At 38.6% G+C, this 25826-nt stretch overlaps 1 protein-coding gene across 3 annotated transcripts in view; it reads right to left on the bottom strand.

The window, feature by feature from the left end:
- The window catches only part of KANSL1 (KAT8 regulatory NSL complex subunit 1), a 164641-nt gene that overhangs the window by 38454 nt on the left and 100361 nt on the right, over window positions 1-25826 (bottom strand). For all 3 annotated transcript variants that reach the window (XM_005858588.2, XM_005858590.2, XM_005858587.2), the window contains 4 exons: window positions 16539-16680; window positions 10341-10439; window positions 3938-4050; window positions 3267-3462 (listed from right to left, as the gene is read on the bottom strand). In XM_005858588.2, the coding sequence (XP_005858650.1) occupies window positions 3267-3462; window positions 3938-4050; window positions 10341-10439; window positions 16539-16680 (550 nt within the window). The remainder of the gene's footprint in view (window positions 1-3266; window positions 3463-3937; window positions 4051-10340; window positions 10440-16538; window positions 16681-25826) is intronic.

The following is a 25826-nucleotide window of genomic DNA, read 5'->3' on the forward strand; positions in this document are numbered from 1 at the left end:
GTTTATTTTGAATTTATATTAGTTCACACAAACACTCCATCCATGCTTTTGTTCCAGCCCTCCGGTCCAGTTTAAGAACCCATTGTGGCCCTCGAGTCAAAAAGTTTGCCCACCCCTAGGGACCCCCTCTCCCATCCCTCGAGTGCACAAATTTTTGTGCACCGGGCCTCTAGTGTTTTATATTGTCATAAACATCCACCTTACAGAAGCAGCAGGGCACAAAATAAACATGACATATATTATAAAAACTTCCCACTTGAATATTTCTTTACTGGCTTAGCTAATTCACTAACATCTAACATACTAACTAGACCAGGGGTGGGCAAACTTTTTGACTCGAGGGCCACAATGGGTTCTTAAACTGGACCGGAGGGCTGGAACAAAAGCATGGATGGAGTGTTTGTGTGAACTAATATAAATTCAAAGTAAACATCATTACATAAAAGGGTATGGTCTTTTTTTTTTTAGTTTTATTCATTTCAAACGGGCCGGATCCGGCCCGCGGGCCGTAGTTTGCCCACAGCTGAACTAGACCCTTAAAGTGAAGAATATAAGTAGCAATATAGACAAGTTATAATGATCAGCCCTTATATTACAATGAAATCATGATATAGGGAAATAACCCAAATCTAACACCTAAAGATGACAGAAGGCAAGATGCTTGCTCAATAGCAAATATCACTGATACTGGTAAATAACCAAGATAGAGAGAATGGCCTTTATTTCCGACTATGGCCAGTATTTCTGCTATAACCAGCAAATGGTTTATTTTCCAAACTCAATTTATTTCTTTGATTTATTTTCCATGCAGCTTATTTTTACATATACCGGGATGATTGTTTTATTTATTTTACTTACTTATTAATCCTCACACAAGGATATGTTTATTGATTTGAGAGAGGGAGGAAGAGAGGAAGAGAGGGGTAAGGGAGGGAAAGAGGGAGAGAGAAACATCAATGTGAGAAACATTAATCAGTTGCAGCAGATTCAGATGAACCTGCAATCTACTTATGTGCACTGACCGGGAATCAAATCCACAAGCTTTTGGTGTATGGGACGAACAGGACGATGCTCCAATCAACTGAGCCACCTGGCCAGGACAGGATGAATGTTTTAGAAATTGGTATTGGAATCAAAGGGTCTTTAGTATGCTCTGTGCGTCTCTTCCTTGCCTCAACTGTTTTTTAAAAATGTATGTGTACCTTCAAATATTAATGAGAAACCTGCAAAATATCTTAGTCTTTTCTTTTCTGGTATTTTGGTAGTTCAGGCAGTCTGAAGAATAAACGAGAGAAATGGTACAGCCTGACAGTTAATTTTTACTTATAATACTTTTCTTAAAAAAAAAAAATCATGGTAACATCATATAGTTTAAATGCATACTATAACAAAATAAGCTAAGTACTGAAAAGCCGCTGTCCAAATATTAATGGTTCCAACAATTCTCTTCTCTACCCTCTTCTTTGTCATTAGTTTTTCTCATCAGCAAAAGTATTGTAAAAGCTCTATCTTAAGAAAGATTCCCCTTGAAACAGGCTATTTCTCTGCCTACTTTTACAGAAAACATTCTTTGATAGTATATCTACAAGTTTCCTCAATTCCTTCCCTCCCATTCTCTCCTGTATCTGCTCTGATCAGAATTCACTCTTCTCCCTCTAACAAAACTGCTCATAAAGTTCTCCAACAACCCTGACCCCCATCATATACAATGGTCAAGTCTCAATTTTGTCTAACTTGACCTATCTGCAGCACCTAAGACATGATCATTCCTTCCTCTCTGAAACACTTTTCTTCACTTGCCTTCCACATACCACACTTAGTTTTCCTTCTACTTCACTAGTCACTCCACTCCTTCCTCCTACTCTCTTCCTTATCTTTCTTATCTACAAGCCTTGGAATGCTCAAGGCTTAATTCCATCTGAACAACCAGATGTTCCTCATTCCTTTCCTCTGCTGAATTTTTTTCCTCCCCAGCACTTAACATTATAGGACATAACGTAAACTCCATTTATTATTTTTTTCATGAGATTAAGGATTTTTGTCTGTTTTTGTTTAGTGTAGTCCCAGTACACAGAACAGATATCTCATTGTAGGAGCTCAATACATATTTTTGGATGAGTGAATGAACAAACAAAAACAAGTAATAACAGCAACAGTCACTTTGTACTAGTAACTTATGAGCCAGACACCCCAATAAGCAAGTTACATGCATTTCATTTAACACTCAAACAATCCTATGAGATCTCAGAGGCTGGAGGTAGAGTGGGGGTGTTGGAGGAGGTATTAACTTGCTCCAAAGCACAAAACTAGTGGCAGTGCCATGATTTTAACCCAAGTTTATCCTCTTCAAAGTTAATACTCTTAACCATTACATGACATTAATTTTACTGGAGTATTATTTCATTAGTTTTGGGATAAAGCCAACTCTGCTATTTGAAAAGTCAGCAATCAAACTTCCTATAGTTGTGAATCAATCTCCATTTTCTCTGTCAAGACAAACATTCATTTAGCAACCAATTTAGAAATTTTAATGGAAATTCGTATTTAAAAGAAAAGCATTCTATGTTACCATTTTTAGTGATAACAGTACAAATGAGAAGACACACCAATGTTTTTCAAAATGTTGATGGCAGCATTTCAACTTCCTCTATCCCATTTCGATTAAAAAGCTTAAGCCAATAGTTTCCAAACCTGGCTGCAAAGTCACCTAGGAGTTTTTTGTTTTTTAAAAACAAGATTTCCAGGTCTAACTCAAAAGCAAGTGAATCAGAATCTCTGGGAAACAAGGGTTAAGGAGCCTAGTATTTTTTAAAACTCAGCAGGAAACCTTGGTGGTTGGCCAAGTTTGGAAAATATTAATTAAATGAAGCAAAATTGGCAAAAGACTAATACTTCTGAGCATCTGGCTTATCTATACTAATAAAAGAGTAATATGCTAATTCTGGACAAAGCCATAGCGTCTATGAGGCCTGGGGTTCACGGCAGCCGTGGGCTCAGGCCTCTCAGCTGCCTCGACCAGCAGTGGCAGCAGCAGCGGGGTGATGGGGGCAGCGCCTTCCCCTGATCAGCCCGGTCGCCTCCCACAGAGAGAGGCCAGACTGCTCCCATGGGGAGCGGGCCTAAGCTGTCAGTAGGACATCCCCTGAGGGCTCCCGGACTGTGACGGGGGCAGGCCGGGCTGAGAGACCCCCCCCACCCCAGTGCACGAATTTTTGTGCACCAGGCCTATAGTGGTTTAATAATGATCAAACCTCACTGGTACTAACCTTCTTGGAAAGAGGAACGATGCTGTTGGGTCGAACAAGCCTCCGTTTCTTACAGCTCAGCAAAGGACGTGTTCGAGCTGCCACACAGGTGCCATCAGTTGATGAAGAAACTAGATTCAGTCGTTGTTTTTTATGTAATTGTTCCTCAGCATCAGAGTTGTCACCTGGAATGTGGTCTGCCAAGACCGGCTGCAGCCTACACAAGAGGAAGGAATAATATTCACTTTTCAGAAGACTCACAGAAACAAAGCCTCTAATATTGGTTCAACCTCCTCTACTTGTAAATAGCCACAGACACACATAGGTATTCTGAAGCAGGAGTTCATCTCCTGATGCTGATGACTGCTAACCTTTAGGAATTTAATTTGTTCTAGAATAGAGGATTTTATGTAAACACTTCTGAGGAATTCTACCAACACTATGACCAATCACAGTGTTTCACAATAATTGTAGGACCTTTCACTTTTCTACATGATGAGTCAATTTTAGGCATCAGTAAGTAAAAGGGAAATACATTAGCATGCTAATTATACTTGCTACAGTAGAAGATGTGCACAATATTATTATGTGATGAGGTTTCTGTCTTTAAACCAGGGTTAGCCCTGGCTAGGAATAACTTAAGAGCTCTTTTACAAGCATATTGAGTGTAAGAAGTGGAAGAGATAACTTACGTGTTAATAACTCCATTGACAGGTCTCAATGCTCCATATGATTTGGTAGATAATGACTCTGAAGAATGACCAGAGGCACTATGGTTTTCCAGTGGCTGAGAAACAGACTCAGTCTGAAATAGGAAAAGAAAACAAAAATACATTATCAACAACATTTAACCAACAGCACCCAGTCTGAAATACAGCACCATTTCATTTAAATAAAATATGTAAAATTTCTGATGAACAACTTGAAAAATGAAATTTGTATGACTAAAGAAAAAAAAGAAAATTAATTAGCTTTTGCTGTGGGAGAAGTGGGTGTGTGGAACCATAATATTTAGCAGACTAATAGTAGTAAGTGCTTACTGAGAGGGAAATGACCTAAACCAGTGGTCGCCCACCTTTCGGACCTCACGGACCACCAGTGGTCCATGGACCACGGGTTGGCAACCACTGACCTAAACAATTCAACGAAACAAAAGGTTAGCAAAAACAATTACATAAGAAGTAACAAGAATCTTCAACTAAAGGTCAAGAAGAATATGTAAGTTCAGTACTGAATCAAATAAGAGGAAATTTAAATGACTTATTTCTACTTAACTTCAGTGTTTGCTGAAAGCCTGTTTCCAGAAAACCATAATTTGTTCAAAATTACATATATATTTGTGTTAAAAAAACCAATAAAATCTCAATGAATAACTAATTACCCAATGTTATCAGGTAGTAACTTCGGACTATACAAATCTAATATATGCTTAGAAACAGTAAAAAAAATTTTAAAAAGGAAGGTGGAAAGAATCTGGAAAGTTTTAATTTAAATATTTTGAAGCAGATTATATATTTACTAGGCTCAGAAGGGATAGGGTTAGCCATGAGATGTCAATCATATGGAGTCTCTTTAGTATCTATAATAATAAAAGCGTAATATGCAAATTGACCAAACGGCCGAACAGCGGAACGACCATCCAGACGACCATGCTGTGACACCCACTGGCGCCAGGCCAGCCAAGGCAGGTGCGATGTGATTGGTCAGGGGCCCAGCCATCACCCCATGATTGCCCTGCAAAGGGAGGCCCAGGGAACCAGCTGGTGGGGTGATCGATCAATTGGGGGGGGGGGGGGCCCTATTGCCCAAGGGGGAGGCCCAGGCCACCAACCGGCGGGCTACAGCGGGTAGGTGGGGCCTCCCTCTTCAGGGGTGATCCATCACAGAGCCCTGCAATCAGTCGCCCCAAAGAGGGAGGCCCAGGCTACCCTGTGGCGGCGCTGTAGCGGGTAGGCAGGGCCTACCTCTTTGGGTTGATCCATCACAGGGCTCCCAGACTGAGAGGGCACAGGCCAGGCTGAGAGACCTCTCCCCCCAGTGCACGCATTTTGTACACCAGGCCTCTAGTAGGCAATAAAGCCACAGATGCAGTTATTTCTCAGCTCTGTGAGCTCTGTGAGTTGTTGGAATACCACAGTATGGCTGTGCTCCTTGTCACCTTACATTTAGAATGACTTAGCGCGTGTTCTTAAGTTCTCCTTCCTGCATACCAAAGTCAATATTTTTTATTTTTTTAATTTCAGAGAGGAAGGCAGAGAGAGAGAGAAACATCAATGATGAGAATCATTAATCAGCTGCCTCCCGCACAGGGGATGGAGCCCACAACCTAGGCATGTGCCCTGACTGGGAATTGAACTGTGACCTCCTGGTTCATAGGTTGATGCTCAATCCCTGCCTGGGCACAAAGCCAATATTTTGAGCTGAAATTCTATTAAATATTGCTCAATTTTGTTTTTATCTTTTCAACCACAGGAGAAAAACACCCAAGGATCTGCCGTCTTGAGAACAGTCATAGACAAGTATCAAGAAAGGGAAGATAACTTAAAAGTTTTAATACAAATTATCAAAAAAGTCAGATCAAAGTAGTATATAAACAGGTAAGACATACCAGTATACTACAATGAGTGAACACTGGGAAACTGTCCGTCTTCTTCTTCAGCTACCCTGTTCATCTACTAAGGCAGTGGTCGGCAAACTGTGGCTCGCGAGCCACATGTGGCTCTTTGGCCCCTTGAGTGTGGCTCTTCCACAAAATACCACGTGCGGGCGCGCACGTACGGTGCAATTGAAACTTCGTGGCTCATGCGCAGAAGTTGTTATTTTGTGGAAGAGCCACACTCAAGGTGCCAAAGAGCTGCATGTGGCTCGAGAGCTGCAGTTTGCCGACCACTGTACCAAGGTATCACAAATATCTTGAACAATTACATTAGTTAATGATGCCAAAATTATGGTAAATTGGCACACATCTTCATTGCCTTAAATGCTATACTGATTTTCTTTTGAAAATGTGACATTAAGTAGTTATAAAGATGTTCAAATCTTTTGATAAAGTATTTTACTCAACACTAAAAATCTATCTTAAATAATTCAGCCAACACTTTCCTGTTGGGCACACCAAACAAGTCAGTCCAAGACTAATGACGTGGCAATCAGCTGCTAAAATATTCGCTGCTAGTATTAGTGGAGAGAAATGGTGGGCCTGCACATAAGGCACGTAAGGGAAATGAATGCAACACAATTATAGTAATCAGTCATTAGCGAACGTTGTAGTGCGTTATTAATAATTAATAATTATGTATATCAGAATATTATAAAAATTAAGTTACGAATTTTTTATTAAAACGTTTCTTACATACCATTATATTGGCTGGGCCGCAAAAATATTCACTGTGGGCCGCATGTGGCCTGTGGGCCAGGAGTTTGGCATGCTTGCTATACAGGATGAAGCTCCAACGAACTGAGCCACCTACCCAGCCAGGGCTGCATCCAGTGTTTTTTTTATCACAGGTTGGGCCCCTTTAAAATAACTTAATTTCAGCCTTGGCAGATATGGCTCATTTGGCTGGAACTTCGGCCTGTGCACAGAAAGGTGCTGGGTTCGATCCCCGTTCAGAGCACATACGGAAGGCAACTGATCAATGTTTCTCTCTCTCTCCCTCTTTCCCTCCCTCTCTAAGGCCAAAAAAAAAAAAAAAAATCCACATGTGAGGATTTAAAATTTTTCTAGATAAAATAACTTAGTTTCAGCAATATCTGTACTGTGCTCATAACCAAAGCAGATAGGTGTGTGTGTTCTCTTTTTTAAAAAGTCATTCAATTTGGAAATGAGGCAAAAAGATGATTGTGTCCTTTCAGTGTAACACTGGAACATTATCTAACAAGCCCACCTAAAGGTCATTATGACTCTCCATCAATTATTTAACTTTGTTTTACTTACTCTTATAATTGATGAGTGACCAGATGCCTTAAGTTGGATATTTATATTTAGAATATTAACAAGCTAAAATGAATTTGTGTTTATTTTTTAATCCTCACCTGAGGATATTTTTTCCATTAATTTTTAGGGAGAGTGGGAGAGAGAGGGAAATATCAATGTGAGAGAAACACATCAATTGATTGCCTCCTGCACAAGCCCCGACCAGGCCCTAAGCCTGGGGAGGGGCCTGCAACCAAGGTATGTGCCCTTGACCTGAATCGAACCCAGGACCCTTTGGTCTGCAGGCTGACACTCTATTCACTGAGACAAAAAGGCTAGGGCTGATTTGTATTTAGTTGAAAACATAACTCCAAAGGTTATGGCTCTATTAGTCTGCAGGATATTAATAAAGTTTGTATGCTATTGAGTAATCTTATTTTCTAGCACTCTCCCTTTCAATGACTACATATACAAATCAGTACCTAGTATCAAGATACTGTTACCAGCCAACATTCCCACCTTAATCAGTTACTATGTATTTCTTTGAGAATTCTGTCTAACTTCTTGAAACTATATTTTGACAGTTTAAAAAAAAAAACCCTAGGGTATTTTTTTTGTTGTTAATCCCAGCGAGTTTCAGAAATGAAAACACAAAAATCAACACAACGAAACAAAAAATACCTCTGACAATATTTTTAAACCACAAGTCTTCAAACTGGGGAGGAAAAAAGGGTAATATAAATATATAGTTCTATTTTACTGAGGGGGGTGGGGGGGACTAGAGAAGTTAAATGTGAGTATGAAAATTTACAACTGTCCCTGCCAAATGTGACCTAACATTTTTTACAATAAAACTGAGAAGTCAAGGTACAAATCACTTTTCAAAAAAACAAAAAACAAAAAAAAAACAAGCTGGGTAACAAAAAGGCAAAATTAAAGTGCCCTTCTACGATGAAAAACTGTGTAGCAACTGACATATTAGGCATGCTTGGCAAATATTTGGCATTTAAAAAAAGGAAGTGCCTGGCCGGCATGGCTCAGTAGTTGAGAGTCAACCTATGAACCAGGAGGTTGAGGTTCGATTCCCAGTCAGGGCACATGCGCGGGTTACAGGCTTGGTCCCCAGTGTGGGGCATGCAGGAGGCAGCCGATCAATGATTCTCTCTCATCACTGATGTTTCTCTCTCTCTCGCCCCCTCTCCCTTCCTCTCTGAAATCAATAAAAATACATTTAAAAAATAAAAAATAAATAAAAATCAATGAGTACATATCTTCGGGTGAGGATTAAAAAACATTTCTTGGGGCACAACAATTGAAAATCGCTGCAATAAAATGGAAATATAATGCCTTCTGTTGGCATTTGTTTTCTTCAGAAAGGCACTTTCTAAAGATTGACCTCTCCTTGAAGACAGAGTGACAGTGTATATTTGTTTTCATACTTATTATCAATTTTAATGAATCAAAAAGCAATCTATTGTACAATGTAGAAACTACTGTGGTCAACAACGAGGTATTAAGAAGATAGTCTTGATCTTCAAGAATCTTACAATCTAATATGGTGTTTCTCTCCTCTCGCCCCCTCTCCCTTCCTCTCTGAAATCAATAAAAATACATTTAAAAAATAAAAAATAAATAAAAATCAATGAGTACATATCTTCGGGTGAGGATTAAAAAACATTTCTTGGGGCACAACAATTGAAAATCGCTGCAATAAAATGGAAATATAATGCCTTCTGTTGGCATTTGTTTTCTTCAGAAAGGCACTTTCTAAAGATTGACCTCTCCTTGAAGACAGAGTGACAGTGTATATTTGTTTTCATACTTATTATCAATTTTAATGAATCAAAAAGCAATCTATTGTACAATGTAGAAACTACTGTGGTCAACAACGAGGTATTAAGAAGATAGTCTTGATCTTCAAGAATCTTACAATCTAATATGGGTCATACACATGCAAGTGAATGGTGAGGTAGGAAAAGGAACAAGTCCATAAATGGGGCACACATGTGCACATATGTGAATGTGTATAAATGTAACAATGAGAATGAGTAACACAATGACACTGTCATATCCTATCCTCACAAGTGCTGAGTACAAGAAAGTACCAGAAAAATTTTGGAATCCTTAAATACTATACGCAAATATATAAATGTCTATGCAAAACTGACTCCGAATCACATATACTTCAAATCTCATGTTTCCAATAAATAACATATCACCAGCTGACCTTCCAAGTCACTAATATGTTCTCTCTCACCTGTAACAAGTTTTATCCTGGTTAGAACAATCACTAGAATAGGTACACAAATGATTTAAAAAACTACTTTCCAGTTAAGAACCATCAACCAATCTCTAAATGTCTTGCATTTACCCCTAGCATCAGTGGCTGGCTTTAGTTAAGCACTCTCATTAGGAAAGTTAGTTTCCACCGTATCATATGAGTTCCTGCTAACAATGATAATGATAACGGATAACAAGCTTTGTTGATCTGCAGATGCAAGAAGACAAGCTAGTTTAACCCACAATTTAAAGAGCTAGCCCTGCTTACTATCCTCCCAAATAATTGTCATGGGACTTTTGGAATTTCTAACAAATTACTTAAGTCAAGAAATGCAAATATAAATATTCATAAAAACCAGTGACATTCTGAGGGAAGTAAAAAAGTGAAAGAAACAAAAAGTGTTCTTGGAAATCAAAACGAAAAGACATTAACGTTGGCGTTGAGAGAAACTGGACCCAGAAGATTACAGAAAATGACAGTGTTATCCTCGTTACAAAATTAAAAGGGGTAACCCATAGAGTGCATGCAGCATGTGAATTAAACCTCTAGTCCAACCTTTGATTTTATAGTGGCCCAGAAAGGTTGCCTTTCTTGTCAAAGGTGCCAAAGCTATGTTTTTTCCTGATTCCAAGTAACACTCCCTAATGCCACAATGCTCTGGCTGTGTTGTCTTGAGAGTTAGGAGCTAATTTTGAACTCTTAAGGTCAGCTACACAGCAGCAGGAGGAGCTATGTACTGCCATATTCAGGAATTCACATATTTAAATGCTGAAAGGATAAAAGGGGATACACTATCCTTCTTCCAGCCAATGCAAGGATCCTTCTAATAGAATAAATTGTATGTTCATGCTACACCCCGAATTCGCATTCATTTCCCCCTTTCTGTATTTATACTTACCAATTTATCATTCCCATGATCTGTCTTCACCTCAGAACTAAGAACTAAGTCTGCTGTTGCATTCTCTGGAGGAGGCGCCTCTCCAAGAACTACCAACCCCTACAAGACACAGAGAAAATCAGCACAAGTGAGTGGTATTAAAAGTTACAAATTTAATTTAAAAGTTAATATCAAAAGGGTTAGGGGAAGGGGACCGGTTTACCAGAGGCCTTTTCCCTCATGCTATGCTTTCCCAAGAGTTATTTCCACAAAAAGTCTAACAATAGCCGTAAGGTCTGAGAGTCAGACCCAAGCTTCCGCTTTCTTCCATTTGAATGTTTTGGCCTATATGGCTTATTACCATTTAGCATCTTTTAGATATGGAATCTTTATCACAGTATATGGTATTTTACATGATATTACCAACCAAACTATACTGTGTTAACAGCAGCAATGCAGCCTTTTTAGTTTAGTTGGTCACAAATGTGACTTAAGTATTACCAAACTAGAAGTGCTACAGTTATAAAGACTAGAGGCCCGGTGCATGAGTTCGTGCACCAGTGGGGTCCCTTGACCTGGTCTGTGGGATGGGGCCGAAACCAGCTCTCTGACATCCACCGAGGGGTCCCGGATTGCGAGAGGGCCCAGGCTAGGCCAAGGGCCTCCCCCAGTGCACGATTGGGGCCAGGGAGGGACTTGGGAGTTTTGCCAGCCAGGGAGGGACCATGGGAAAGCTCCAGGACGTGTCTGGCCTGTCTTGCTCAGTCTCAATCAACCAGATCCCGGCAGCAAGCTAATCTACCAGTCAGAGCATCTGTCCCCTGGTGGTCAGTGCATGTCATAGTGACTGGTCGACCAGTCGACTGTTTGCCCCCTGGTGGTCAGTGCACGTCATAGCGAGCAGAGCATCCTTAGCATATCATTAGCATATTACACTTTGATTGGTTGAATGGCTGACCAGATACTTATTTAGCATATTAGGCTTTTATTATATAGGATGAGCTAAAATAAATGAAGAGCAACCAAAACTACTGAATGAAAAAAGGGTGGAATAGTTCCTATAAAGAAACCAAGAACTATTTAAAAAAGAAAAAACGAAGGTATTCCAAAGGCACCTGTTTCTCATAAGCATAAATATTACTCTAGATTAGTTTTCTGCTTGACAATTCAAATTCAAAAAATACATTCCAAGAAATTAAAAAAATGTGAAAAGACCCAATTTACACGCCTCCAAAATCCTCTCCATAATCAGCATGGGCCAGCTTGGTTAAAGCAAAAGTTAGTTTACTATAAAAAATAAACAAACAAAAACAAAAAACCACACACATGAATCCTCCCATGAATTCAAGTAAAGGTGACCAAAATCAGGTTATAATGTTGTGGAAAAGAAAGACTGATGAAAGTGACTAGCGCTTTGTGGCTTTGGTTCTCTTTCTCTGGTCTAGAAAACGAAAAAAATCTAACTTGATAAGAAGACCTTAACAGAAATTTTGTATTAAATTACCTGGGGAAACTTATCAAATGATACCTACCCAAGTCCGACATCAAATCTATTCAGAATCTCTAGGGGGAGGAGCTGAATTTTTAAATAACTTCCCTGGTAAATCCTAACATAAACTCTAAACTGAAAACAAACAAACAAACAAACAAAAACTTGATCAGTTTTGATGCAGCATCAGAATTCTCCAGATAACATCCTAAAATACAGATTTCAGGGCCTAGCGATTTTGACTGCATCAACTTGGCCTCCCTAGGCCATCATAATTGGCAGGCTCTTGTGAGCCAATGAACCAATGATCCATCCCTGAGGTCCTTTCTAACTCAAAAATCTCCATGGAATGAAAGGGGGAGGGGAGACTTTAAGAAGGACAATGAAAATTTTTACCTCCGTTTAACATCTTTTTTCCCCTGAAAGCAAGAGAAACAGAATTTACCTAATCTGGATTAAGACCATACCTAGCCTGCATAGAAAATGATGTGCAGACTCCTCAGAAAAGAGGGAAAGGTCATTAACTAAGCAAAACATTTGGCCTGGCCTTCAAAATCAGGTTTCTCTGGCTAAAAAAAACCTGCTGCTGCCAAATAGTTTCTTGCCTGAATCACAAGCATAAAAGTAGACTTCATAAACTTTATCATTTAAAAGTAAAAACTATTTGTAAAAAGCAGCTATCTTGCACACAATTCCCTTCTCAAAATACTGCATTCAGCATCTTCCCTGCTTAAGAGCCTAAACCACCTCCCCATCCTATATAAAACTAGCCCCATTCTCCCTACCTTATTTACCTATTTCTAATTACTTTCTCCAAATATAGTTACAGTTATATCAGTCTCATTATCCCCTTTAAAAATGTTTGGATGTATATGAACTTGTTGCTGTTGAGAGGTGGAGGCTATTATAAAGTAGTATGTAATCAAATGCAATTAGAGGTTACAATACTACCTGTTCTTATGTCTTTATACCTATTGATTCTGCCCCTTATATTTATCTAAAACGTCATTTGTCCTTTCAAAGAGCTTGTCAAGTCCATGTCCCATCTCCTTCCAAGAAAATGTCCCTGGTTAACCGAGCCCCTACTTGCTTTATCCACATTGTCAAACTTCCTAAAGCACCAAAATTGTACCTTACATCCTGTTTTTTTTAAATCTCATTTCCAGATAAAAACTTTCGGCCAAATTATTTCATTTCTTTTTGCTTCAATTTGCTGTTTAAATGTTAACTAATGGTAAGATCCTTGAAGAATAAAAAACACAACACAAATATATTTGAGCCCCCCAACATTTCCTAGCAGAATCATACACCAAGAAAGCAAATACATAAAAAAATTTGAGTTTTTATGTTAAAAATTATTTTCCTCAAACAAGAAAACATTAAATATAGCCAAGAGCCTAAATAAATTCTACTATTAGATACAGTAAAAGCTATTCCATCAATTTTTTTTTTTAGGTAAGGTAAATCAGGATATAACAGGCTATGTTTCCAAAGGGAAAAATTTTCCCTTAAACTACTGAGTAATTTCTAAAAAAATACCTCTCTGACAGACTGCAAAGACACCCTCCTAAGAAAGCTTTAGAAGATTTGGTAGGGACCACTTATTCTACATCATTTTATAGAGCAGAGATGATACAGGTCAAAGGTCATGTGCCAATAGGCCAATCCAGGCCAAACTAGGGCTAAAGGCAAAGAATTACAGTGACAATACTACAGAAGGAGTTTAGAGAAGATAACGGAGAGCAGGAAAGAGATAGAGCCTAAGTAGAGAGGCTAATGGAAGTAGGGCTTTACAGAAGAGGTCAATATGATTACTTAAAATTCCTTAAAATATCTTTATATATAAAAGGCTAACATGCAAAGTGTCCCCTCGGGAGTTCAACCGCTAGTTCTCTCACTCGCTATGACGTGCACTACCACCAGGGGGTGACGCGGAACGAAGGAAGCAGGAACCAAAAATGAAGTAATGACTATCTTCTCACATAGCTTAATTGAGACTGTAAACTGAGTCAAAAAATTTCTCTCAAGCATGCATCAACAACATAAAAGTATTCATACTGTGACATAGGTGAGAATGTTTATTGTGCGTGCTTTATAATACAGGCATACCTGGCTTTATTGCAGTTCACAAATAATGAAGTTTTTACAAAGTGAAAGCAAGACCCTCCACTTTACTGAGGTAGTTTAGAACGAGCCTGTGGTATTTCTGAGGTATGCCTGTATAATTTTAATAAAGTACATAACTGAAATAATCAACCAAGAAGGGTAATAAAATATAGTCAGTAAAAATATATTCAAAAAAATGACAGAAAAATGTCCAGGGTTCCCATGTAAATGACTATATTTAAAGAAATTACTTATATGCATAGAAAACTAATAGTGAAATAAAACATGCCCAAATGTTGAGCTTGGGTTTTGTTTTTGGGGTGTCTTTTTTTTAAGACTTTTTTTTAAAGAGAAGTTTTAGGTTACAGCAAAACTGAGAGAAAGGGATATTTTGTCTTGAAGTGTGTTCACTGGTTTCTGTTCTGAAAGAGCTGCATTTAATACCAGTCTTTGCACATGACACACATCATGATCTCAGCTTTTCAAACTGCTAATCATTGGACTTGGTTTTGAAGAATAATGCAATATATTTTTTGTCATTCGTGAGCTAATGGCCATTTATGAAAAATACTGGGAGTCAGAGGAAATCACCATGACACTAAGAAGAATCATGGGGGTGTTTCATGAACAAGAATCAAACTGATACCTTAGTAATGAAAAAACCAACAGACACCAACTCAGTAGGATCTTATGTTAAACCTGGGAGCCTTTGGGCCTTTTTATAATCTTCGGAGCATTTCTAAATAGAAATAAATTCTTACTTTAAAAACTTAAAGAGAAAGGTGCCCCCCCTTTCCTCTTTTATACTTCCCTGTATTTTGCAACTTTCCTAAGAAATGATAACAGTCTTTCATCAATTCTAAGGCATACTTTTCCAATCTTAACATCTTTTAAATAAGAATGTACCTTAACAATTGATGGGATGTCTTAGTTTAATTGAAATCATTTTTTAGTGGCACATAAAATAATGGTGCATCTTACAATTAGTAGCATCTTCAAGTCTATGAAATATAGTAATTTTATAATGGGGAACAACTAGCAAAACATATGCACACATATTTATGAATGTATATATATAAAAGGCAACAAATATGATTACCATTATACTACTCTCAGTTGTAACTCAGAGACTCTTGTTCTCAAATATGGAAGTTCCCACTTAACTACTGGCTATAATAACCTACAGACACTGAAGAAAAGTCCCTGACAGAGCAAAACTTTTTTCCCCACTCAGGATAGGCACATCCAGTCATTCCTATCACCATTCCAGCTCACATTCTACAATCTCACTGAATTTCCCTTGTGAAGAAGAGCAAAAGAAAGCAAAATATTCACCAGCCTTGGAGAATATTTTTAGTTTTAACTCGTCATTTTCTCTAATTTTTAAAGTAGTCAGGATTTAATTTGTTCCTTATTCTAAAGGAACAAATAATGTTTGTTTGTTTTTTAAAAAGTTAAGTCTTCTGGACTTTGCCCTCAATTATAACATGTTTTACTGAACTTTTGGAGAATTACAAATAGACTATTTGGGAAGAAGCTGGAAGAAGTGGAATTTTTTAAATAAAAACTTAAAGGGGTTGGGGGGCTATAAAACTTTTACTTCAATCTCTCATCATTTTGTTCATCTTGTCAATTGGTCATCCTTTCACTTTTGGTCTACATTAATTTAATGCACAGAGTTCACAGCACAGCAATTTTCTGAGGGTTTTGACCAGCACTAAGATGGGACAAAAACATGTCGTGACACTTAATTTTAGGAGCAGTAGGTTATCCATCTAGACCAGTGGTGGCCAACCTTTCAGACCTCGTGGACCACCGGTTGGCCACCGCTGATCTAGACCCATGTGTGCAGTCATGACGCTCAAGTGCATCAAGTGAATACAAAAAATACCTTGCAAGAATTTAATTTTCACAGAAGTAGGATTTTTATTTACCACTGTGACTTCACTAAGGAGAACAGTGCTTAGTATACAATAGGCACTCAACTATTTGTTAAATGGATTTATTTTCCATGTACACTTAACCCTCAATCAAAGCCAAACCGAGCAGAGAATTCTTCTAAGTTGAATTTTAAGAAGAAAAACTACACACAGTGTCACTGTCAAAGATAAAAGTGTGCACTAAAAATCAGCTCTCTGCAGATAGGAGGACACAAGAAAATCAAAATCTTAACCATCAATGTCTAATTCTGTCTGAACAAATTTTCAGGAAAGACCCTATTTTGCCTCAAGAAAGCAAGGGAAACTTAGTTATCGGGAAAAGCAGAATGCATCTATGTAAAAAAACAAGATGAAATTTCTTAGTCATGACCATTTTTCCATAAATATAACAAATGACAGTTAATAGTCAATGGCATACATTATCTAGGTTTTTATCTTATGTTTCCTGTTAGCTCAGGTATACAAACTGATTCGTTTTAAACAGATGTTCAATTTATCATTGTATTCTAGCAGTGTTATCTGCACTCCACTAAGCAACATCAGGCTCTTAAACAAATTAAACCACTATATCAGATCATATTAAACCATTCTCTTTGACATAGCTAAGTCATCGAGGGACAGGAGAAAAGGTATAATGGTAGTTTTTAGCTGGGCTGAAAAAGACCAGACACTTTTATCCCTTACCTTATTAGCACGTATCTGTTTGTAAATATCTGTTTGCTGCCGAATTCGATATTCCAAGTCTGAAACATGAGCCTGAAGCCAGTTCCAGCGGCTGACAATAGCCGCTCGGTCTGCAGCCCATCTCCATTCCGACCTGCGCCTCCTATAAGGAAATAAACTGAGTGAAATCCAAGAGTAGCAGCAATGTTTTTTTAATAGTACACAATGACTATTTAAATATCACAACAATCACAAAACCAAATTATTTGCTTCTGTATAGCTACAGTAATGCCAAGAAAGAGAGATGAGATTGGAGGATAGGAAATCAATGTGGAGTTTCATTTGATTCATTTTGCTATTTGCAATAAGAATATCCTCTTGTATCATTTGTGTGTTTAAATATTTTTGGAATGAAGACTTTTAGAATGATAATGGCTGCAGGCTATCATGTTAAAGCAAAACTAGACTCTTACTATTCTTACCAAAAGTTCAACAATTTTTACTAAATAAATCCTCCTCAAATTTGTTGTACGCCTTTGGTCTATTCCAAAGCCCTGAAATAATTGTTTTGCAGTAAGCATTTTATACAGTTTTATAGTTGTTTTGGGGGAAGAGGATTTGCCAATCTTTTCACCCACCATTGCTAGAACTCAATCATTTCATTTTTACTTGAGTTGATTTTTTTTTTTTTGAGCCAATGTTTTTATTTTTATGGAGTCTGTATTATCTTCCCAGGGTTACCATAACAAGGTATTCCAAACTGGGTGACTTAAAAGAACAGAAGTGTATTTTCTCACTGCTATAGAAGCTAGAAGACCGAAATTAAGGTGTCGGCAATGCCATGCTTCCTCCCAAGGATGTATCCTGTGCCTTCTCTTAGCTTCTGGTGTTGTCAATCATTGGTGTTCTTAGCTTGTGGATGCATCACTCTAGTCTCTACCTCTGTGATCACATGGGGTTCTCCCTGTCTGTCTTCATGTCGTGTGTGTGTGTGTGTGTGTGTGTGTGTGTGTGTTTATAGCAGCAACATTTATACTAAACAAGAGGCCCAGTGCACAAAATTCGTGCACGGGTAGGGTCCCTAATGGCTGCTGGCTGAGGCCTCCCTTCCCCTGGCTGCCTGCTGCCCCTGCCGGGCAGGGTGGAGCCAGCCAGGGTAAGGGGCCGTGGGCGGTTGGCTGGCCGGCCCAGCCCCTTGGTCGAACTCCCGGTCGAAGGGACATTTTATATATTAGGCTTTTATTATATAGGATGGGGGTGGAAGGTTTTTAACATTTCAAGGCCCTTATGTAGACCAACTCTATTGCTAAGAAAAATCAAAGATTTTGTTTGTCTGCCTCCCAGGACACACAATGATAAAACTATTCACATACAGATAGATACTCCCCAAATAACTAATTGAAACTGCTTTCTAGTATCCTGATCTTGTGGCACATAATTTCTCTGAAATGGTTTTAATTCCCCAGGAAATAGAAATATTTTCTACTTTAACATAAGACATATAATCAAGAATTCAGCAATGTCGCCAAGATTAACATATAAAAACTAATAGTTTTTACATGTGACAAGTAAAAAATACTCATAAAAAAACCTATTCACAACACCAACAAATGGTAATATTATACACAAAAGATCTTTACAGAGAAAATAAAACCTAAAAAAAAAAAAACAACCCAGAAAGACCTACATAAATAGTGAGATTTTTTTCAAAAGATAGCAATTTCACATATATCTATAAATTCTAATAAATTCCAATTCCCTACAGGGTTTTTTTAAAAAAAACTTTATTTATTGATTGATTTCAGACAGAGGAAGTGAGGGAGAAGGTGAGAGAAACATCAATTTGTCGTTCTACTTATTTATGCATTCATTGGATGGTTCTTTTTGTTTTTAATCCTCACTCAAGAATATTTTTTCCCATTGATTTTTAGAGAGTGGAAAGAAGGGAGAGAGGGAGAAGGGGGGAGGGGGAGAGGGGAAGAGAGAGGAAGAGAGAGAGAGAGAAACATCTATGCGAGAGAGGAGACACATCGATTGGTTGCTTCCTGCATGCGTGCAGACCATGGCACAGAGTCAAGCCCACAATCGAGGTATCTGCCCTTGACTGGAATCAAACCCAAAACCTTTCAATCCACAGGTCGACGCTCTATACACTGAGCCAAACTGGCTAGGGCTGATTCTATTTTAAAAACTATTTATTGATTTTTTTCTTTTTGAGAAAGAGAGAACTATCAATGTGAAAGTGAAACATAGATCAGCTTTGCTCCCAACTGGGGATTAAGTCCACAACCCAGGCATATACTGAGTGGGAATCACACTGGTAACCCCCCCAGGTGCATTGGACAATACCCAATCAACTCCAGTGGTCGGCAAACTGCGGCTCGCGAGCCACATGCGGCTCTTTGGCCCCTTGACTGTGGCTCTTCCACAAAATACCACGTGCGGACATGCACGTACAGTGCGACTGAAACTTCCTGGCCCATGCGCAGAAGTCAGTATTCTGTGGAAGAGCCACACTCAAGGGGCCAAAGAGCTGCATGTGGCTCGCGAGCCGCAGTTTGCCGACCACTGAACTAAACCACACCAGCCTAGAAGGATGATTCTTGTATGTGTCCTGACTGGGATTGAATCTGCAGTCTTGATGTATTGGGATGATGCTCTAACCAACTGAGCTACCTGGCCAGGGCCCCTACAGGGATTTTAATGGAAGCTGACAAACAGAACCAAAAACTTACACAGAAAAAAGGAGCAAAAGTAGAGAAATTCTGAAAAAAAAAAAAAAATGATGAAAAAAAATCGTATTACACAATTACAGAAAACTAACATAATTAAGGCAGTCTAGAAAGACAAAAGACCTATGTGACAGAATACAGAGCCCCAAAACTTAAAACTGAATATACAAAAAATGGCATTTATACCAGTGGGGAAATACTGAACTACTTAACAAATGGTACTGAACTGGCCAGTTCTTTACATGGAAAAAGTAAAATTAGATCCCTTCTTCATGATATACTTGCATAATTTTAGAGTTTCTCAGTCTGAAAAGCCAAACTTAAAACAAAAGAAGAGTATCTTTGGAACTTCAGGGGAATGATTTAAATAAAACAACACACATAGCTAAAGATTAAATATCAAAATATATAACTACAGTAAGGTTAAAAAAAATCTAATAAAAAATGAACAAAGTGAAAATTCACATAAGAGAATTCCAAATGGCCAATACATACATAAAAATATGCCATGTCTTGTTAGATTTTGGTTAAAATATTAGCATTAGGTCAAATATTAAAAAGTAGTTTTAAACTCAGCTTGGAAAAACCAGGTGTCAGTGAAATGTAAAAATCAACAATTCATGATTTACTAATAACAATAAAAACTGCCACGACCACTTTTGAAGAGCAATTTGGAAATATTGTACTTGGGTAGGTGGAAAATGTGCATACCCATCCATTATGAAATTTTATTCAGAGAACATAACCTATATATCTGTAAGCACAAACGTTCACTGCAATAGAATCTGTTACAACTAAAAATCAGTTAATCTAATCTGCTAAAGTATGAAAATAGATAAACTATAATTTATTCCTTTTATAAAATTTTCTATAGTAATAATATTAACTAGAACTATCTGTATCAGCATGACTATATCTCAGAACAATGTTCAATGGAAAAACTAAAAACAAAATAAACAAAAATAAATACTATAATAGATACACACCAGTAGAGGAATTCATGGAATACTGTTTATCAGTTTAATTATTATTACATGTATCAACATGAGTAAATCTCAGCAATGTGAAATGAGAAAACTACAAAAACTAAAAAAGAATAAACATACAATAAAGATTGTAGTAAATAATAAATGTATAAAAACATGCCCAGGCCGACCAGTGTGGCTCAGTGGTTGAGTGTTGACCTATGAACCAGGAGGTCATGGTTCCATTCCCAGTCAGGACACATGCCTGGGTTGCAGGCTCAATCTTCAGTAGGAGACAGATGATCAATGATTATTATTGATGTTCTATCTCTCTCCCTTTCCCTTCCTCTCTGAAATCAATAAAAATATATTTTTTAAAAATTCACAGAACTGATATACAACAAATTCATAAGTAGGGTCCCCTACCTCTGGGAACGGAGAAATTGGATTTTAGCTCTACCTCTTATGTAACACTTGATTTCTCTTTAATATATGTGCTAAAACAAGCACATTGACTTCTCTTTCAATAACAAAAAGAAACATGGCAACATTTTAGAACTCCTTAAATATTAGAGGGGTAGCATGGCATCTAGTATAATCTGTAATCATAGTATTTCATAATCTCCCACAAAATTATTTTTCAAGAAAGAAGCAACAGTTACACTGTCCTTAGCCCACTTCCAACCAAAATATACATACTCCTAAAATTTTAAGTGACTATAAGTAAACTTTAACATAGACCACTGATAGGGTGTTATGTTGTCAATAATAAAACAAATTTAACCATAGTAGGTTTAGAAATGAGTTAATACTTAATCATATATTACTAGAGGCCTGGTGTACAGATTCTTGCACCGGTAGGGTCCCTCAACCTGGCCTGCACCCTCTTGCAATCCAGGACCCCTCAGGGTATGTAGTAATGCGTGAAGCAGCAGGCAGCCAGGGAGGAGCCTGAGCCCAGGCCAGGCGCCTCTGCACCTGCTCACCCCAGCCCCGCTGGGACTGCCACCACTGCTCAGTAGCGCTGCCTCAGAGGCAGGAGAGGCTTGCGCAGCTGCAGCTGTGCTCGCCAGCCGTGAGCCCAGCGTCTGGCACCGTGTTGGTCAGCTGAGCGGCACTCCCACTGTGGGAGCACACTGACCACCAGGGGGCAGCTCCTGCATTGAGCATCTGTCCCTTGGTGGTCAGTGCACGTCATATCTACCAGTCGACCGGTCATTTGGTAGCTTAGGCTTTTATATATACAGATAATCAAGACCAAGGGTAGCAATGATATCCTAACTTTTATATGGTCCAAATATAAGCCATTCAAGTCAACCATTGTGATAAAGTATTATCCAACTAGAGGCCTGGTGAATGAAATTCTTGCACTGGGGGAGGGGGGAGGGGGGAGAGTATCCCTCAGCCAAACCTGCACCCTCTTGCAGTCCGGAAGCCCTCGGGGGATATCCGACTGATGGCTTAAGCCCGCAGAGGCAGGAGAGGCTCCTGCCACTGCTGCTGCGCTCGCCAGCCATGAGCCTGGCTTCTGGCTGAGCGGTGCTCCCCCTGTGGGAGGATCTGCCTGTGCTGAGCATCTGCCCCCTGGTGGTCAGTGCACGTCATAGCGAACGGTTGAGCGGCCTTAGCATATCATTAGCATATTGCGCTTTGATTGGCTGAACGGACGGACGACCGGACACTTGCATATTAGGTGTTTATTATATAGGGTTATTTTTTTTAGAAACAAGGCATTTATAGGTTGGTAATCTTGATGGAGTCAGCAAAAGCTATAAAGATACTTTTTATATGGATTTCTTTTTTTAAATATATTTTTATTGATTTCAGAGAGGAAGGGAGAGGGAGAGAGAGAAAACATCAATGAAAAAAAGAAACATCAATGATGAGAGAGAATCATGGATCAGCTGCCTCCTGCACGCCCCCTACTGGGGATTGAGCCCGCAACGTGGGCATGTGCCCTTGATAGGAATCAAATCTGGGACCTTTCAGTCCACAGGCCAACGCTCTATCCGCTGAGCCAAACCAGCTAGGACAGTGATGGCGAACCTATGACACCTGTGTCAGAGGTGACATGCGAACTCATTTTTTTGGTTGATTTTTCTTTGTTAAATGGCATTTGAATATATAAAATAAATATCAAAAATATAAGTCTTTGTTTTACTATGGTTGCAAATATCAAAAAAATTCTATATGTGACACGGCACCAGAGTTAAGTTAGGGTTTTTCAAAATGCTGACACGCCAAGCTCAAAAGGTTCGCCATCACTGAGCTAGGACAAGATACTTTTTTTTTTTAAGCAATAATTGCGCCTCGGATAAACCTCACTGGCCACGATACTGCCACTGCGCAAAGCTTAAGATACTTTTTAAAAGATACTTTCATTTTTAAGCACAATTATCTGTTTCAATGTTGGCCGCAAGCCTACTTCTAGTCCAATCCAGTCAGGCACCTAAATTCTGTAATTTCCAGGTTCTTTAGATGTCTTATAAAACTAATAGAATTCAGTAAGTAAAACTGATACCATCCCCAAACATCAGAGCACATAGCTGCTAGATAGGACAAGAATAGAAAATCTTGGCATTTCTGAAAGTCACATAAAAAAAATGTAGATACCAACAGTATTCACTACTTGGCTCAAGAGCAGTGTGAAATAAATAGGGGAAAGAGCAGGAAGACAAGTTGAAACCAAGTTCTCACTTTTTAAAAAACGTATATAGTCTGACAATGTAAACTGACTTCTAGAAATGACAGCAGCATCTGCCTTACGGGTTGATGTATTCATAAAATGATGTAATCATAACTGCAAAGTATAGTATGTGCATTAGAAAAGAACAACTTAGCCCTAGCTGGTTTTGTTCAGTGGATTGAGCATCAGTCTGCAGACCGAAGGGTCCCAGATTCGATTCCAGTCAAGGGCACAAGCTCGGGTTGTGGGCTCGATCCCAGTAGGGGGCGTGCAGGAGGCAGCCAATCAATGATTTCCTCTTATCATTGATATTTCTCTCTCTCTCCCTTCCTATCTCAAATCAGTAAAAATAATTTAAAAAAAATAAATATAACCTTGGATTTAATCAGTCTGCAGACCGAAGGGTCTCAGATTCGATTCCAGTCAAGGGCACAAGCTCGGGTTGTGGGCTCGATCCTAGTAGGGGGCGTGCAGGAGGCAGCCAATCAATGATTTCCTCTTATCATTGATATTTCTCTCTCTCTCCCTTCCTATCTCAAATCAGTAAAAATAATTTAAAAAAAATAAATATAACCTTGGATTTCAATTTCATATCATAAAAGATATAAAAGGGGACAGGAAAAGAGAAGTAAAAAGAAAAAAACTGAGGCAAAATAATTTAGGAAATAGGTGTTTTCAGTTAGCAAAAGAATCCTGAGTTTCTTGAGGGTTGGGCTTCATAGTCATCTGAAAGGAAGTTCGACTCCAACTAGTAAAACCAAAGTAGTTATATTAGAATAGACATTGTGTTCAGCCACAACTTCAATGACATTACTCCTGCTCCACCAAAATTTAGAAATGGAGGAAATATCCCATGTTTCAGTTGGAAAACAAAACTCGGATGAGGACGGGTTAAAAAACAGTTTGTATCTGTCACTCTAACTAGGTTACAACAGCTTTTTATAGGTTTGTAGTAATAGGAGACAAATGTGCCAGAGCCAATTCTAAACTGCCAATTCATCCCTATACTCTGAGGGATGAGCACTTAACCTTTTTGTGTTACTACTTAAACCAGATTATCTCTGAAACAGAAATAAGTTTTGTGCATTTTGGCAGATTATTTCAGACAAGCTTTCTATCCACCATGAACTCCTGAACTCTTCTTCCCCTCCCCCCTTCCATTTAACAAATATATTTTTTTCCAATTACAGATGTCTTTATTCATCATTTTTAAAAAATGTCATTGAGACCTGGGATTTCAGCAGTGAGCTACATGAAGTCCATTCCTTTTTTCATAGAGCTTTATAATCTTGCAAAACAAGCAAACATTAAATAATTACAAACTAATTTTTTAGCAATGATTGTGATATAAGCTAACATTGCAAGATGCAATAAATGTGTATTATGGGGTAAAAGAAAACTAATTGGAGTGTAACAAGGAAGATTACCAAGACATAGTGACATTTAGAAGAATAACAATGAAAGTAGAAGTTTAGCTATGGCCAGTGTGGCTCAGTTGGTTGGGCATCCTGTGTACCTGGGGGTTGGTTGCTGGTTACATTGTTGGTCAGGACACATGCCCGAGTTGCAGGCTCAATTCCTTGGTAGGGGGCGCACAGGAGGCAGCCAATTGATGTCTCTCTCTCTCTCCCTCTCCCTTTCTCAAAACCAACAAAATGTTTTTTTAAAAAGTAGTTTACCAGGCAAATGAATGAAAGGATTAGTAGTTCAAGCAGAAGAAACACAATCTGTGAAAGTGCTGAGCAAGGTGCTTTGCAATCCTAGGAACTAACAGAAAGTCAGAGTCTCACAAAATACCCGAGAAGTAGTAAGTAAAGGCTTTATCATTTGAGGCCTCAGATCACATAGAGTATGTTCAACTGTATGCTGGGAGCAAGTGAATAGCACCATGGAATTTTTAAGCTGGAGACTAGGATGATCTTATTAGGATAAAAACACATTGGGAGAGGGAGGTAATTAAGAATGTTAATAGAGACCTCAACCAGGAAATTATGTGATACCCAGGTGAGAGAATTTGGTGACTAGTGGATGGTAAGTGAAGATTAAATAGTTAAGCACCTATTCTTTTTAAAAAAATATATTTTTATTGATTTCAGAGAGGAAGGGAGAAGGAGAGATAGGCAGAAACATCAATGATGATAGAGAATCACTGATTAGCTGTCTCCTGCACGCTCCACACTGGGGACTGAACCAACTGAGAATCGAACCGTGACCTCCTGGTTCATAGGTGACCTCCTGGTTCATAGGTCGATGCTCAACCACTGAGCCACGCAGGCCAGGCTAAGCACCTATCCTTTAGCAGAGTTTTAATAAGTGCTGGGGATACAATATTAACAGACAAGAACTGTGGCTCATTAAGCTTAGAGTTTAATGGGGAAGGCAAATGTTAACAAATAATCATACAAAATATCAGGTAAGAGATAATAACTATGACATCAGATTTAGAGGGAAGAATCTGGACGACTTCTCTGTGCTATAAACATTTCATCTGAGCTCCAAAGAATAAATTAGGACTTTGGATAGGCAAATTTGCCTGGGATGAGGAGTAGGGAATGTGGAGAGACATAGAAAATACTGGAAATTGTGGTGTGTTTTAGGAAGAAATGACGTGTATACAGGTGATGGAGATGGAGCTCAGAGAGTGAACAAGGTAAAGCATGCACTGAGGTTCACACTGGATATAGGTAGATAGGGCCAGATCATATAAAATCTGTAATACAAGTTAACATTTTTCATTTTAATTTTTTTTAAGCCTCACCCAAGGAGTGAGGGCATTGTTTCCATTGATTTATTTTTTTAATGTGGAATGCTTCACGAATTTGCGTGTCATCCTTGCCCAGGGGCCATGCTAATCTTCTCTGTATCATTCCAATTTTAGTATATGTGCTGCCGAAGCAAGCTCTCCATTGAATTTTTTTAAGAAAAA

Source organism: Myotis brandtii, unplaced genomic scaffold (assembly GCF_000412655.1).
Source record: "Myotis brandtii unplaced genomic scaffold, ASM41265v1 scaffold120, whole genome shotgun sequence".
NCBI classification, from domain to species: Eukaryota; Metazoa; Chordata; class Mammalia; order Chiroptera; family Vespertilionidae; genus Myotis; species Myotis brandtii.